This window comes from Onychomys torridus, chromosome 17, assembly GCF_903995425.1.
Source record: "Onychomys torridus chromosome 17, mOncTor1.1, whole genome shotgun sequence".
Classification (NCBI taxonomy): Eukaryota; Metazoa; Chordata; class Mammalia; order Rodentia; family Cricetidae; genus Onychomys; species Onychomys torridus.
The window spans coordinates 41,768,850-41,786,491 of record NC_050459.1 but is presented as its reverse complement, the minus strand read 5'-3'; the positions used below and the strand labels follow the sequence as shown (position 1 = coordinate 41,786,491).

The 17,642-nt window shown below is 40.4% G+C and overlaps 1 protein-coding gene across 8 annotated transcripts in view; it reads left to right on the top strand.

The window, feature by feature from the left end:
- Tenm3 (teneurin transmembrane protein 3) overlaps positions 1–17,642 on the top strand; it is a 2,620,641-nt gene that overhangs the window by 2,487,207 nt on the left and 115,792 nt on the right. For 7 of the 8 annotated variants that reach the window (XM_036166444.1, XM_036166440.1, XM_036166445.1 and 4 more), the window contains 3 exons: positions 11,249–11,463; positions 16,840–17,050; positions 17,445–17,546. The exons of the other annotated variant lie outside the window; for it this stretch is intronic. In XM_036166444.1, coding sequence (XP_036022337.1) covers positions 11,249–11,463; positions 16,840–17,050; positions 17,445–17,546 — 528 coding nt within the window. The remainder of the gene's footprint in view (positions 1–11,248; positions 11,464–16,839; positions 17,051–17,444; positions 17,547–17,642) is intronic. 8 annotated transcript variants of the gene reach the window in all.

Below are 17,642 nucleotides of genomic sequence, written 5' to 3'. Positions count from 1 at the left end.
CGATAGTCGGTCCACCTATGAGGCCTATGATCACTGACCAGCATGGCAAGATATCCTAAAGGTGCAATAGTGGTACTCAGACCATGGCAGCAACCAACAGCTCTCCTAACAGAACTTAAAGCCCACTCAACTGGAGGGAAACCATGCCCACTACTAGAAACCTAGCCAACTACCCGGGGCTGATGAGGGTACAGATTGGAGAAGAGAACCTGCTACTGTCATGTTGCCAGATCAACATAATTCCTTAACTGCATTCTAAATCTTATATGCACGGATAAGTGTACCTAGCATCCCCCATTAAAAAAGCTTAACTTTGTAACAGAGACATCACAGAAAGTTCCCCTTCTTGGTCATATACACAAGGAAACACATTGTACAGAGCATGTGGAGTAGAGACTGGCCGTCTTTGGAAAACACGATTGTCATATCATCTTTCTTTTCAAATTTGCTTCTTCTTCAAGGATTTCTCTGTCAGGAAATAACACTTCGTTACCTGGTTCAGAAGTTGCTGGGGGTTATATATGAATCCTATTTTCCTACATCTCCTATTGAGCCCACAGACAAGCCCCAACAATTCTAACTCCCTGTCTCATTAATTCTATCATTTTTCAACTGGACTACAGCAGCCACCTGTTTATGGTGTCTCTACCCTTGCTCATCAATTCTTCAGACACAAATATGGTAACAGTACCTCATCTGACTCCTAGGTCTATCCACATGCTTCTAGATGACTTAAAAGTTTCTCAGCATTCTGGCTATTCACCATATTCTTAATACAGAAGTGCACAGCAGAGATATAAAGTCTATGTGCCCTGTAACCAAACCCACCTGGCTTCCTATCCACCTGTTGATGATTAATGTCTTTATCACTTGGGACACTTCTTCTGGTTTCTTCCCGTCTACATGGCTTGTCAACTAAAAGTACCTCATGGGATTTTCCTGACAGACTAGTTTTGAGTAGTACTCTAATAATATGTGACACATAGTACATGGTTGAAAAATATGAAGATGTCTACTATTACTGTGCTTTCTTTGCTAAAATATAAGTCAAAGATTATTCTTTTCCTGCTACTCTCACAAGCTATTAGCATAGTTTGGGGGCCTAGAATAGTTCTTTTACCAGTGTCTGGCCAAAATACTCTACAGGTAGTAGTTGTTGAGTGAATACATACATATACATGCATATATAAGGGGCCAGCGCAATATCTTCTCTAAAGTATGTGCAATGCAAATATTGGTGAAGTAAAGTAATTGAGAAGTGTTCTGTCACATGCTGGCCTGTAAGCAGATTGCCTTGTCTGACTTCTCGCTTCTCCATGGAATACTACTTTGTTTTAAATCTGAAAATGGTATAGGAAACCAATCCGTGACACATGTCACTAATTATTGCTTTTGTATTTTTTTTTATTTAAGCCAATTATGTATTTGTAATTTACAGCAAAACTCTTCTAAAGCATAGCTCCTGAAATTAGTATCAATTATATCTTCTCACACTGTAATAGAAATCTTTTCATGGGCTGGAGAGATGGCTCAGCCGTTAAAGGCTAGGCTCACAACCAAAAATATAAGAAATCTTTTCATTATTTATATTTTTGGTTACTTGGAGCATCGGATTTTATGGAAAGACTCTTATTCTTATTTTTCCTTTGAATACATAGTGCTTGTTCATTTTAGGTTTTTTTAAGCATATGTTATATGGTATGCACTTTCCAAGGCAATGAGGTAAATAGCAGATTGGAGGGAAGGGGGACACACCCAGGACTGTCACAGACACTTGTTCCCAAAACGTCCGGACTGTTAGGCAAGAAAGAAATCAAGCAAACAATTACAGTGAGTTCAAAAATGGCGGGATTCCACTTATTATTCACAGCTGCATTAAAGAGAGGCAATGAGGTGAATGCTAAAATTTGACATGAGCAAGTCTGAGGTAATGTAGGACTTAAGTGAAAAGCTATATGCTGGTTAGTGTGTGAGTTCCTTTCCATCGAAGTATCCGACATAAACACCACTGGGGTGGGAGGGTTCCCTTTGGTTCCTGTTTGGGGGATGGTCTGTGTTCCTCTGGCTTTCTCTACTGGCTCCTTTTATTCCAGCCAGTCTCCCCACTTAGGATGGTGCCCCCCACACTGAGTGGGTCTTCCCTAAATTAGTCCCCTCTGGAAACGCCCTCTTGGAGAAGCCAGGAGTCCCTCTCGTAGGTAAGGCTAAACCCTACAAGCAGGTTGGCAATGATTGATCACCACAGTCAGCGTATCCATGGCAAGTGACTCCTCCAATAAAAAAAACCAACACGATCCTCTCCTTTCGTAGAGTAAGAATTGCAAGCCTGTGGGTGTAAATGCACATGTGTTTGATTCTCCTACTTACATAAAATTACAGTGGTGCTTAAAATGTATGTGAGTGTTCATTGTGTGACAGACAGCTTCCTCATATATGAAACAGCTTCAGAGAACTGAATTCTGTGGCAGGTTACTGACTGCATGTGCATTGGAGAGTTGAGGCCAACAGGGCTACAAGAGCACTGAGCTTTATTCAGTGCTGTTTCTAGTATGTGTGCTATGCTGCATTATAATCCTTAATTATAAGCTGTACTGACGTTGTCCATTAAACTGGCGCAAAGTAGTTATGTTTTATTCTACATGGATAGTAATGTAATACTCTGCGTCCACATGTTAAATCATGGCATGTGGTCCTGTATGAACAGGTATGTTCTTGCAGAGATCCTCAAAGTCAGGATATGAATGAACCTATGATTAGAATAAAATTGGATTGTGGGCTACTGGTTGTATATAGACACCTGACTTTGCCTCCCATCATTCTAATTATTAGTGCCTCTGGGACCAAGAATGGTGGTTATTATTTGCCCTCCTTAACAGTTATAGTTACACTTTGACATTTGGATTTTCATTTTAATCACTATAGTCTGGTTTGCTCCCATCCTATGTAGAGGGTAAATTCGTGATATGTATGAGGAAATGTTTAGTATTTTGTAACTTTGGATGATTTTTGAGTGTCATAAAATAGCTTTCAGTTGCATACCAAACTTCATAATTGCCAACATGGTTTGATTTGTCCTAGTAGGTAAACCTATCTATTGAATATTCTTCGGAAAATACTTTTTAAAGGCCTTCTTTAAAATGCCACTGTAGTAGTGTTTCCATGTAAGATGGAAACCTGTAAGGTGAGGAGTAATAGCTTTGTGTACGTGGTCACTTTATGTTTCCCACATGGACAACTGGACTTTAAGACATTAAGACTGTTGAAGAAAGAACCGCAGTTAGCGAAAAGAAAAAAACCAGTGAGTAACTCGCGCATTCAGGCACAAGGGGACATGTTGAGAAATTCTTCAAGATGGTGCCCTGTTGCATTTGAAGACTTGGGGCATCTCGTTCTCAATGTGAAGCTTTAATTGGTTTGCTTTGGAACCCACAAGCTTTGAGTTTGCATAACTACAAGGCACTCTGTTCCCTGGCTCTGCGTGTCCTCCATGTCTCCTTCCTGTCCTCCTAGCAAACCTGTGCACACAACCTCTTGTATTGCCTGTGATCATTCCCTAGGTCAGGCTCTCGGGGTTCACAGAGGTAATGATCTCAGTGAGGGACCACAAGAGAGCCCGACAGCTGGCCTTCCTTTAGAGCCTCTGAAGCCAGAGTTCTCTGGAATTCAGGATGAGATGAAAGAGTGCTGTGTCCAAGCTTTTCTCTAAGAGACCCAAGAGCGTCAGAGGAAGGCTCAGTGCAAGTATTTACAAGTTTATCAAATAGTGCCAGTTGCTCGCTGACTTCCAGGCATGTTTACAATTAAAAAAGACCATTTGACAAACACAAGCAGAAACAGTACAGACTTGACAAGGACAAATAAAGGAGGACCATGACTTGAGAGGCAACAGGACAGGTTTACAAAGGCCCTTCACAAGCCTAAAGCTCACCCTGATATGCAAACGAGCAGCTTAGGCAAAAACAGTGTCCTGAGCTAAGCTGTCTGTCTCATGCAAGAAATCAGTAATGTTCTCCCAGCTCCACACTGCTGATTTTTATCAAGAGGCCCACTCTGCATCTCCCTGTTATTAAAACCACATCTTAAGGTTTTAATAAAAATAAATAAATAGTGGAATAACCTGAAGCAAATCGAAGTTAACAGGTACTTAGAGACAAGACTCCCATTTCATGGAAAAATCTAGAAAGATAAAAGACTTTTGAATTGTATTGTACTTATACCCCCTTAACAAGATAATACACATTTCCAGTTGCATTTAATTTCCCGAGATCATGTGATGGGTTCTGTTTTAAATCTTTTCCGCTTTATGAAGTTGCAGTTCCAGTTATTACTTGAACACAAGCAACTGAATACGACCTAGTTATTTAATAAGTGTGTTAAATGTTTGGGTGATTAACATAAAAAGGGATAGGTATCAGAAGGAGCTGAGGGAACTGAGTCAGGACTTTTTGAGTAATTTACATATTCATATGTGAATATTAAAGAATAAAGCAAAAAATCTGTATTGATTCTATGCCTAGTTTTCTTTCTTATAAATACAGACATGAGAGATCTTGTTACAAAAGAAAAGGGTGGGAATGGGAGGGTGTCTTGTAGGGTGAAGCTGTTCAGTTCTTTTGGAACTGTTCTTTGTTGTATGTCAAAAACTCACATCATGGTGTGTTTACCAGAAGTAGGCGGAGGCCCTACCTATCACTTAGTGTCATGGAGAGCACAGAATGGGCTCCTTCTTGATACAAGATTTGATACACAGTTTTTAGAATCCGTTCTTCATCCCACACTTGCAAAGGCTTTCCCTGGGCTCCACAAACAGTCCTCACGGCCTCTGTTACTCTTCCCCTGTACCACACTGGCTTCACCTGCTATCCGTACGATGCCATGAAGACGCGAACCGTAATTCACTTGTCCACTTTAATTCACCTTTGCTGTTATAATATCTTAGAAAGCTTTCATCGCATTATGTGCTTTAAAGATACCCATTTCATTAGCTCACTTAATTTATGGGACATATCTACTCTGTAATTTACCTGACAGAGCTAGTGTTCATTAAAATCAAAATTACTCTGTGTCAGAAAAGAAAAGAAAAAAAAAACTGATGTGTTTTCAGGTTCAGGTTGTTACTCTGTATTTTGTCACGGCCCCATTCTGTGTAAAGACGGAACTTTACCAGAGGCTTGACCATTAGAATAAGTAAGGCATTGCTGTGTTTTATGTGTCTTGCCTCTTCTCTGTGTTAGTCAGAAGCCGAAAAGCCTTCTTGGACAGTGACAGAGAAAAGTGATGAAAGCCATCCAGCAAATTAGCACCCTTCCTTTCTGGTATGTCTAGTTCCAAAAGAGGCCAGAAGCCCCCAGCACCCCATCTCAAACCTCAGTTTACCCTTGATGGAGGTACCACACGACAAGAGAAAGCCAGCAAGACTCGCCTTAGGTTTATTGTGTCTTGAGTGAAGGGGACATCCTGAACAGAAATAGCTAAAGTTAGCCTTTGTTCAGCATAGGGAGCCATTATGCCATAATGAACATAATCTAGGGATTAGATGTGTGGGGCGTCCCACTGTAAGAGAGTGTACACAGGAAGGTTGTTGAAAGTCTAGAAATCAATTCCCTACAAATAACTCCTTTCGTCGCTGATGAGTCTTAATGATGTTCTCGGGTCAAAACGATCAACCCAGAACGCAGTGACCACCATGGTGTTTGGATTCCTCCCCACAGTGAGCTAAGGAACAGTTGTGCACATGACACCAGCCCAGAGTTCTCCACTCATAATCAGTTCTGACTCTGTCTTTTAGGCGGGAGAAGGTGATCTTATCAAGCTCAGTCTCCAGGACTATCCCTCCCCAACTCTCATGACAATCACAAACCCAAGGTTGTTCATCTGCACGTTGGGGTCCCCACAATATACCCCCCTTGCTTTGACTAATTTGCTAGACTGACTAACAGGACTCAGGAAAAAACATTTACCAGCATGTTGGAAAGGGCATCACAGAGGACACAATGGAAGGACTTGTAGGTGAAGGGAAGGGGGTGGGCAGTCCCCTGATAGAGCTCTGAGTGACCAGCTGTCCAGAAGCTCCCAGAACCCTTCATTTTGGGCTCTTATGGAGGCCTCACAACATAGACACAACTGACAAAACCACTGGCCAAGTGTCGTCACCTCAACCCTAGAGGTTGTGAGGTGGGACTGGAAGACCTGCTCTAACTCTGGATTGGTTTAGCCCCATCCTTGAAGCCTCCAATGGCCACTCAACTCAGTGAACTCAATAGCATATGAAGATACTGTCACATGAGAAAGTCCAAGGATCTTAAGGATTGTGTCGCAGGAAATGAGAACAAGTACCAAAATATATTTCACCATGCCCTGGGGTCATGACTGTGGTTATTGGAACACCCCTGGTCTAAAAGACTTTTCATGGACACTTGGCTTTCCAAGGTTCTATGATATTATGGCATAATTGGCCTTTTCAAGTTAGATGCAGAAACAGCATCACACCTACTACTGCTCTGTCAAGCCCATTTGGTTAACGTCCAGGGGCTTTTGTTTTGTTTTATTTCATTTTTGGTTTTGTTTACAAACAAACAAAAAACCCATCTTCCTGAAAAGAGGCACTTGTTAAATTACTAACTGTAGGACTAATTGGATTAGTGGATATGCTAACTTGTGCCACATCAGGCTTCCATAGTATTTCAGGGAAGAGGATTTCACCCCTTAAAATCGACAAATCGAGAAAGCCACAAAGCTGAAATACCTACATATTAAGCTACCTGGAGAGAGTGAAACCTTAAACCCCAGAAGCCAGAACTCAACTGCTGTTCTTGAAGCCAATATACTTGGGCAAAGATGGAGTATTAAAGGGGAAACAACTCTGGGATTGATGCCAGTTTATAGTCACCAGCTCCCAAAGCACAGGTGTGCTCATAAAATTGCTAACATTTACCTCTATCAGCATCAGATGGGACTGTCACCAAAGAGGAGACAGAATCGCCTGCATAAGCTTTAAAGGCAACAGAAAAAGGTAGTTGCTAATAAAAGTTGAGTGTAATAACAGTGCTGGATGTGTATTACCTGGACAGATGAGTCCAGATGTGAACCATACCCATGTTTAGTAGGGGTGTGTACATAGCAGATTTTAGTGGAGGAAAGGCAGCTGCTGTCTTCCATCTCCTGAAAGTTGTCTCAGCCTGGGCTGATGCTGCATGCCAACAATCCCAGCTGCTCTAGAAGCTGAGCCCTGAGGACCTCCAGAAGAAGGCCTGCCTGGGCAACTTACATAGCAAGTCTCCAAAGTGAAAACAAAATGAGACAGGGTGATATACCTTAGTGGTGGAGAACTTAAGGGCCCACATGTGCAAGACCATAGGTTCAATCCTCAGCACTACCCACCCACACACCCACACACCCACCCACCTACCTACCTACCTACCCACCCTCGTAAATCCATACATGTTTTATGTAGAAGTCAATCAGAATATAAACTTATTAGCAATTTATGGTGGATTGTAACAAAGAATGATATATGGCCTTTTTCTCAAAAACTGTTCTTATAAAATTGATTAGTCAAAACAAAAATAGATAGATCGCACCTTTAATCCAAGGACTCAGGACATATAGACAGGCATATCTCTGTGAGTTCCAGGCCAGCCAGAGATACACGGTGAGATTTTTTTGTCTCCAAAAACATTAATTATAACTTTAAGCCCTATAATTGTAAGCTGTATGGATTCTATAGTATAGAAGAATGAGTTAGTATCTTACTTGAAATAGTGAATAGATAGAAATAGTAACTCAAAACTATTTTGCTATAGTAAAAAGCATGGTTTCTAGGGATGTGGGAGACATGGTTTGGAAATTTGCAGCATGATGATTTACTTCGGGAACATACTTTACTTCTTAGTTTCCTTATCTCAAAGTGTCCACCTCAGGGGTGGCTTTGATTTAATACAAACAACATACCTATCGTAGGTGTTCAGCCAGACTAGCCCCATTGTCCCTCAGCATCTGAATGCTTCATCAAGGCTAATTCTGTGCAAACATAGGGTTTACAAAAGCTCCTGTCAGTGTTCAAATGCTGTCAGTGTTCAAAAGTGTCACGGAGATGATTTTAACCTCTTTTCATTGACCTGAGTATTCTAATTGTGCTCCAGTGGATGTGTATCATAATAAAATAACGTTATACAGAAGGTGCATGGTTTATGATCTAAGTGGTTATATATGAAAATTAACAATGATGACGGTGATACAATTTCGATATTTCCTTACAGTATTTTATAATACTAAACTGGTTTGAGAAAAATAGACCTTACTGCTTAAGCACTATTAACTGCTAGGATTACAGGCACTATATGCCCGTAATGAAGTGACTATATGGGGTTATAAATAGTGGTGCTTTATTAAGCTTTCTTGTATAATGCCTCTCTGCATCATACCTGGGCTATTATGGCCAGATTCCCCTTCTCTTCTCCACCTCCAGGCTTTCTGTACTGCTGCACATTAATGCTCCTCAAACAGTGATTTCATTTTACCTTTAGCCTGCTGGCACCTTTAACGGGTCTCCATTTAGCTATAGTTGTCCTTTGCAACTGATGGTGTATGTGCCAGAGTGGGATGCAGTAGTCCAGGTAGAAAGCAGTCCTGACATTTACTGGAAATATGCTCTCCCTCAGACCTCACATTTATCCATAAGAATGAATCTGTGGTGAATTGTTTCACATCCTCTCGGCCATCCGCTGGTGTCTATCTGCCTTCCTCATCTATGACTGTGGAGCGTGTTTCCTCGTCATCTGGAATTCTGTTTCTCCAGTGGAGGGAAGGGAAGGGGAAGACGGTGATGGAGGGAAGCAGGGAGAAACACAAGATCATTTCTGCATTGGAATACCATTTATATAATTATACCATTATATACTTCTCTGTTTTTAAACTACACCAGACATAATAGTAAGTATGCGCGTCCTCAAGAAAAGGTATAAAAATGTGTGTTAATAGGATGAAAATGAAAAGTATTTACGAAACAGAAACACCAACTCTATAAGGCATAAAGATCATATTCTTTCACCAGGTATTTGCTCCCTCTGGATAGTATCTTCCCTTTCCAGCCTTATCTCCCATTATTCTCCCAGTAAGCTAGATAGTCTTGCGTTCATTCATACAGAAGGCCACTGAGCTGAGCGCTTGTCTAGACCTCTCAATAGTTCAGAAGTCATGTGGCCAGCCCCATTTTCCAGAGGAGATTTTGTGCCAGAGGTTTTGGGCTGTTCCCGCAGGTCCCTCTGCCTCTGACATGGCCACGATTCAAACCCAGGTTGTTAGTTCCAAAACTACTTCTTTAGCCTGTGCATCCGAAGACATGCCCCTCTCCATATCATTTTTAAAATCGTTACATTTGCCCTAACTCGGATACATTGTTGTATTGGTTAGGGTTCTCAAGACAAAAAAGAACTAATGGAATAAATATAGATTAAAAGGTTAATATAGACTGACTCATGCAAAATAATCTGGTTGGTCCAATAATGGCCGTCTTCATACTGGAGTGGCCAACAACCAGTAGCTTGCTCAGCTCATGAGTTTGGGTCCCTGAACATTCCCAATCTGGCACTGAAGACCTGGAGAGCCACTAGTTTTCAGTGTCTATTAAAAGCCCAAAGAAGCTGGGTTTTGATGTTAGGAAAGAAATATAACACCAGCAGTGGTAGCAGCAGCCGCAGAGCAGATGAACTTGCCAGTAAGAGAAGAAGCAAACAGGCCAAAGTCACACTTTTTTTTAATCTTGGCTGCCGCAAGGGAGGCGCCACCCACGGTTAGAGCGGGTCTCCCACTTCGGATAACCTGATCAAGAAAATTCTTCACAGATGTGCCTCGCGGCTTGCCTTTTAATTGACTGCAGATCTGGTCAAGTGGCCAACCAAGATTAGCTATCACACTTAACCCACCTATCCTTCCTTCAAAGTCCAGCTTCCGGAGCCAGGGCCTGCCCCTGACCCGGTCATGTGAAGCTTTAGTTTGTACAGACCGTCTTCTCCACCAGGCAGCGAGCTCGGACCAATGGTTTCTGAACTGCTACTCTGCAGTGTGTATTTCTTATGACTACGTCAGTGTTCTGTCCCTAGCAACCCCTTAATAAAATGAATGCAATATTAAATTAATGAGTTGTCACAGATAGAAGGCTCTCTCCCCTCTTTAGGATAAGACATAATTCTCAGATTTGAGATTAAATCTTTAAATTTTTTTTGAATTAACAAGTTCTCTGGAGGCTATTTCCAGTTTAATGAACAAAAAAGAAAAAAAAATGGTAAGTCAACTTTTTATCAAGTTAAAAGGATTGGCTTTGGTAGAGGATAATTTGCCTTCTGTCTCTTCTGTTTTAGGGGGCTTTTTCTTTTTGTTTTCACTTGCAGTAAATTGTGAAGCCCCCTCCCATGGCCAGGAGAGTACCCAAGAAAAGACCTTGGCCAAGAGGCGAAGGGGAACACCAACCCTGAAAAACAGCCTTGGATCTTGAACCTGGCCATGGTGCTAGGAGATGGCAGGGATTCTCGGCGGGGGTGGGGGTGGGGGTGTTACTTTTGTTTGTTTATTTGTGTGTTAACCCTAAAGATCGAAGGTCCCTGGAGAAGGGTGGCACAGTGTGCCCACTAATACTCATGGTGGGTCAAGAAATAGGAAGTCTTGTGACAGCCGACATTGAAATTTAAGAGATTTAACCCTGCTCCTCTTATCCTCTATCTCCTGATGCCCTACTACCCTCTACTTAACTCTTTTGACATGTGATTTATTTTTCCATTTTTTTTTATCCTGGTGTATGAATCGGTAACATTGATGGGTTACTTAAAAATTGGCTTGGAAATCTTTATAATCCATTATGACTTCATTCAGACTCTGCAGAATTATGATACAGTTAGAATAGCCGATAAGCACCAGACTAAATCTCTCCCAAGAAATAACAAGGCGTATAATTTATAAGACATTTATGTTTCAAGTAAATGAGAAACACTGTCGGTGTGGAAACAGCTTCAGTGATCACCATACCTTGGGGGCAGTCGGAGAATCTTGACTTAAATACCTTAAAGAATGTTAAATGAAAGTTAGTAAAACAACACTTCATCCAAAAAAAAAAAAAGTTCTTAAAGTGCAAACAACAAGGGAGTATCTCGCGTATCAGAAGAAGAATTCCTGAACAATGAGGGAAATAACTCCTTGACAAGAAACCCTGTTATTTTAATGTTTTGTTCTTCACCGCTGGGTCTCTCACATTCAGGAAAATTAGGTGGATTTACACATGAAAATAACACCATAGATTCCGGAGAACTTGATATTGGCCGGAGAGCAATTCAAGAGGTTCCCCCCGGGGTCTTCTGGAGATCGCAACTCTTTATTGATCAGCCACAGTTCCTTAAGTTCAACATCTCTCTTCAGAAGGATGCATTGATTGGAGTATACGGCCGGAAAGGCTTACCACCTTCCCATACGCAGGTGAGAGTGGGTGTTGGCGTCAATATGATGCAGACCCCTGGTTTGCGTTTCCAGATATTCCTCTAGCCCTGAAACTCAGCTTTTGGGTGAAGCCAACACTTCTGAATGAATCTTTTGCAATGAAAAGAAGTTTGAGTGTAGTGTCTGCTTGTCTGAGACGTCTGAATCACTAGCAGGAAAAGGGGTCTGGCTTGTATGGATAATGATTGGTTAAAATGGCCAAAAATGTCTGAGGCACTTCATGAACACTGAGCACTAGCTGAGTATCTAGCATACTGTAGATTCTCCAAGATTCTGTGGTCATTTCAGATGGCTTGATTCCTTTCATATCACAGAGGCATACATATTCATCTTAAATCTATTGATGTTGTGTTAAAGCAGTTTTTACAATGTCAGATTTATTTTTAGTGAAGAAAATATGGAAACAGAAGCATAATAAGCATGATAGTTATAAACTTTCCCAAGTCTAAACACCATTTGTCTTTAGAAACAAGGAAGAGTAAGGTGAATACCTATGGTTAACAGAAAACCAAGCAAGATGGAGTTGATGTAGTCCTCAGACGACTGAATCCACAGCATTTGAAAGTCCATTCTTTGTATGAAAATACCCCCACTATAACAGCCTCAGCTGGAGAACCACCACCAAAATGGCCACAGTCGAGCCAAAACCTAGTTGCACAGACCCTCAATCACAAGTACTCTGAAGGCTGAGGCAGGAGAGTGACGAGTTCAAGTCTAGCCTAGGCAACTTAGTGAGATAAATTACAAAGTTAAAAAAAAAATAGACTGAGAATATATGACCCCATAGTAGAGCACTTACCTACAATCTTTGAGGCCCTGACATCTGAAACTCGATCCCAGCTACCACAAAATAATAAAGTCTACATACTGAGTCAAGGTGTATGTGATTTGGAAAATGTCATTTTTGTTATTTAAAAAAAGGCGCATGGGGGATGAGATCTAATAGAGGAGGCCCTGAGTTTTCATCTGTATCCCCAGGAGAACAGAACAGGTTCCATAATGTCTATGAGAAAAATATTTGAATTATCTACTACAAAATTGGAAAAGAAGCTTTTCTAAGATGTATTATGCTAGTAAGTAGAGGAATTAAAAAGTGAACTAGCTAGCTAATTAACACTTAGATGAGCTGGACATGTTTTATAATAAGTTTATCTCCTTGTGGAATCCCATATTGGGTTTTTTTTTTTCATTTATAAAAGAAAGACCAAGATTTTTGTACAAACTTCATATTCTGTGACCATATAAGAAATTATTTTCTATAATCTTAGAGTATGAATTATGAAAATTTGGCCAAATACTAATAAAGAAATCACAATTTCAAAGAAATACTGTACTTCTCAGCATGCTTTCTAAAGGATCTACGGCTGTGATGGCTGTAATTGTAACTAATGTGTTACAATATATTCTCACATCTGTGATATCAAAGTAGACGCCTTGGTTCCTTCTGGATCAAGCACTCATTATGATGTCCATGTATCCAATTTTGAGCTTTAAAATGGTCTGATACTGACTTTAAACCTCTGAAGAAAAAGATAGACACTAAAATATGGGAAGCCATCCCATACTCATGGATGAGGATATTTAGTATTGCGAAAATGGTCACTTTATCAAAAGCTGATTATACGGATTCAGTACAATCCCAATCAAATCCCCACATCATTCTCTACAGAGATAGAAAAAAAACTCTCAGTGAAAGTGAATCTTCGGAACTCCAGTTACTAGAGACAGGTTGTGTTTACATGGATAGTCCAGTAAGACACAGAAACCTCTCTCCACAGAAACTACGTAGGAAATTAAATTATGTTTTTCTCCAGCTCAAGGAAGAGTCCTCTAAGGGAAGCACACCTATGAATGTGCAACTTTATAAAGTTTTCTGAAAATAATTTCAGATGAAGCATGTGTGTTGTGTTCAGGCATGGTGGTGCATGCATGTGGGAGGTAGAAGCCAAGGGGCTGTAGGATCAAGTTCAAGGCCAGCCTGTTCTATGTAGCAAGTTCCAGACCAACCAGGGCTGTTTTGAAAAGCGTGCAATATGTTGTGTGCTTAAAAATGTTTGTTTCAAGATATATAGCTGACTTTTTGCATAAGATATGTAACTTATAAAATTAGGGAAATGAAAAGTTCAGCATCACATTTTCCTACAACTGCACCATTTTTTCAGTACAGTACCCAAAATATCTGTCCTTCTTTTTTCCCACAGTGTGTGTATTTGTGTAAGGTATGCTTTTTCTAAAGCCTTGGTTATTAAGAGTTCTTTTTTCTGGCTTAGTCAAGATCAGCAGAGCAAACAGCTGTTTCTGGGTTCAGTGTTTAAACATGAAATATGCTGTAAAGCAGCCCAAATTGAACATTTCTCTGTTCCTGGGGAGCATTAAATAAATCAACTTGAAATAATTAAAATTGGCCAGCCCCTCGGAATAGTCACTTGAGTTTTGAAAGTCAAAGTCTTTGTGACCCTTTATAAAACTGTCCATGTGATCGTTGCCAAGGAGCCAATTGACTTTCTTCTCCCCAATGGCCCATTTATTCTTCTGGACAGTTGGAAGCCTAAGGAAGCAGTTCTGTGCTCTATGGCTACTGTGCTGTGGTGTGTTAGCGCATTTGCCTGAAGGCTGTTTCCAAAAAAGAGGCAGAAGCCTGAGGTCTAAACGTGGCCTTATCACTTTTTGATTTTATGCTCTTCATGACCTTGGATGAGTAACTTAACTCCTCCAAGATTCAGTGTCTGTTGGGAAAATGAGAGAGTTGAATTGGAAGGTTTCTAAAACATTTTCCTTCTCTATAATATATGATATGTGCCACTATCAGAAATTTGGAGGGAAGTTTTTCAAAGGCTGGGTGGGAGGCAGGGCAAGAGGTTTCATAGTGAAAGGCTAGCAAGGCTGCCCCCACTCGGGTGCCAAAAAAAGGTGATTGAAGACATGGTCAGGCACTCGCTGATTCCAAATCCCCATCAATTTAATAACAGAAATTGAATTAAACAGTTGGATAGATAGTCTTAGCTTTGAAGAAAACTAGAACAATACCAGAAAAAGCCTATTTGCATTTTACATGGCTGATTAAATAGCAAACCTCTGAAAAGAAACATAAGCAACCTTTTCTTCTGTTGATTTCACATAGCACCATTGAAGTTCAGAGCAACTTGAGAAAGGACTTTAGAGTATATAACACACATACATACACACACACACTATATATATATATATTAGGTAACAATATAAGAATAAGGTAATATCATGAAAAAAATTCCCTTAAAGGGAGCTGAAATAGTTCCAATTTAGTGACATCCACATGATATACAGATGTTGTCTGTGATAGCTCTCCAGAGTTTGAGACCAAAGAGTTAGTCCAGAGAATTCATACTGAAAATAGCATAAGATCTTAGACTTCTCCCACTATAATCAATCCATATACAGTTCTGGTTTTTAAGTAGAGCAAAGCTCAGACTTGCCCATATATGTTCATGTTATGCCTGAAGAACAAGCCATATGATTTGGTTATTTTGGGTAGGGATGGTTACAGTGTAAAGAGGGTAATTTTCTTCAGGTGTTTTGAATCGCTCTCCTGAAGTCATCTCTGAAGTGTCTTGACAACAGCCTAGATCTGGGTTGATGGTTAGAAGCTGTCAGCCACTTCATGGTTCCATCGTTCCGGTGTGGTACAAACGCCCATCACTGTGTTGGCAAGAACAACTAACTGTAGACTTGACAGACCAGTTAAAACTCAGCATTGCCACCCTTTCCATCTTCAGTCACTGTATATAATGTTAGAAGAGGAAAGTGTCTGTATTGGGCCATGAGAGGGAAGTTTCCCTCTTTCTCTGCCATGATAATCTAAATATTTAAATCTGATGAGTAAATGGAGACGACCTATGTGAGGTAATGGAGATACCCTTCAAAATTAAGCTTTGGTCTCCTCTAATCATGAGGGAATAGAATCCCAGTGAACTTTTTTTTAACAAAGAGCTGGAGAAATTACAAAGATCATTGTTTGCATCCTTGTAAGAAAATTGAAAAATTTTGAGTACTAATGAAGTTCGCTTATATTTTGCATATGTTTTGCATGTTGCTACCCAAAGAACGGAATGCTTTTATTAAAATACAGATTTCAATGAGTCACAGACTGAATCACATATTAAATTTTCTTATTACAGTAGTAGATGTCTGTGGTCTGCACTGTGGCAGTCTTTTAAATAAAATTCCCAGAAATTCCAACAACTAATTTTATTATTATTTCATTGGATTAAGAGAGTCCTATAAAATTTTTTCCTCCACAATGATACCATTTAAAGAATAAATCATAAAGTATTAATGATATACATAAATAGTACTACAATTATGATGTTTGTGCATAGTCTGCAACTACATAAATTTTGAGCTTTTTACGTTAACTCTATCTCAGAAGTAAAAATGAAACTGGTCAAACGTCTAGCAGCAGAGGCACTGTAATTTTTAAAGAAGGTATTAGATAAAAAGTTTATTAAATCTTCCAAATTCACTGGCATTTGCTGGCAACATTCTACCCTATTGTTGTAAATGTAATTTTCCATAGTTTAAATTCCCTAGCTCAGTTTTTTTCGACCTCCAATGTCTGTGATTAATAATCGTAGTGGAGACAAAAAGTAGCTTCCAGGATGGCTGCATGCTGTTGTTTCTCCATCCCATCATACCCATCTGTTAATCAGTTTATTGATTTTAATAAAGACTATAAAGGCACCTCATTTAAGTATGTGTAGCCTGACTGTGTTGATGTAAAAACTCCACAAAAGTTCGGATGGTTGCATTAGCATCCCAGGAGAGGTACGTAGCGCTGTGGCGGAAATGATCCCAGCTCTGCAGCAAAGTATACCCGGGTTCATAGATCCCACTTTCCAGGTAGGAGGTCCTGCTGAACCTTCCCAAGAGTCCCCAAGAGCAACCACAGATTTCTCGCCCAAATCGCTGCTTCCAGGATTAGGAATAATCCCAGTCAGGGTAAACAGCAGTCCTTGCTATACATAAGTGTCAGGCAGGATTAGATCGTCAGCCATTCATGGTCTAAGTAAAAATCACATAGATTTCACGTTTATATCCCCAAAGTGCCTAAATTTACCAAACTTGTTATCAGTCAGGGGAACTGAATTTGGTAACTCCCTAAAAAGAAAAAAAAAATGATCATTTCAGTTCAAATACAAGGGGATGTGACAGGTGGTCCTTATCCTCATAAATTCCATGCCTAGAAGGATTCTGTCACTTGGGGCTGTCAAGCAAGAACTTCTGACACTGTTTTATTTGCAAAAGAGAAGGGCTTGAAGAAGAGGCAGTATATGTGTTGTTTCTGGCTACTGACTCCATCTCCCTTACCCTCACCCCCAGTACGATTTTGTGGAGCTCCTGGACGGCAGCAGGTTAATAGCAAGAGAACAGCGGAATCTGGTGGAATCTGAAAGAGCCGGGCGGCAGGCGAGATCCGTCAGCCTGCACGAAGCCGGCTTCATCCAGTACTTGGATTCTGGAATCTGGCATCTGGCTTTTTATAATGATGGAAAAAATCCAGAGCCCGTGTCTTTTAATACCATTGTTATAGGTAAGCGCCTTCTTCAAAGCATCCTTTTCCACCGACTGCCTAAACTCTGTGCCGAATAGAAACTCAAATAATTTTTACCAAACTTTAGTGGTTCCTGGCGTGATAACACACATACCTTGTTTTTGAAGTATTCATTTGTGAATATATGGCAAGTCTTAAAGCTCTGTAAGAAATACTATAAATTACCGCAGGAAGAGAACACTTTCAAAGTCTGCATTTGAAGATTTGAAATGCTTTAAGTCATTCTGCAGATATCTTGTATAAATGAACTGATTTGGGGGGTCATGGAGTGAACCATCCGTAATTGCATTAACACCTAACTAAAATGAACCGAGTGTCCACTTCTGAGAGAGGCCAGCATCTCACAAACGCTCCCTGTGTCTCTCTTCTTCAGAGTCTGTGGTGGAATGCCCCCGAAATTGCCATGGAAATGGAGAATGTGTTTCTGGAACTTGCCATTGTTTTCCAGGGTTTCTGGGTCCGGATTGTTCGAGAGGTATGCAAGTTAGATTCTCTTCTTAAGCCGATATAAATAAGCCGTAGAAACACATCCAGTCAAGGAAACTTAGCAACCCGGGGAAAAAAGGGGATG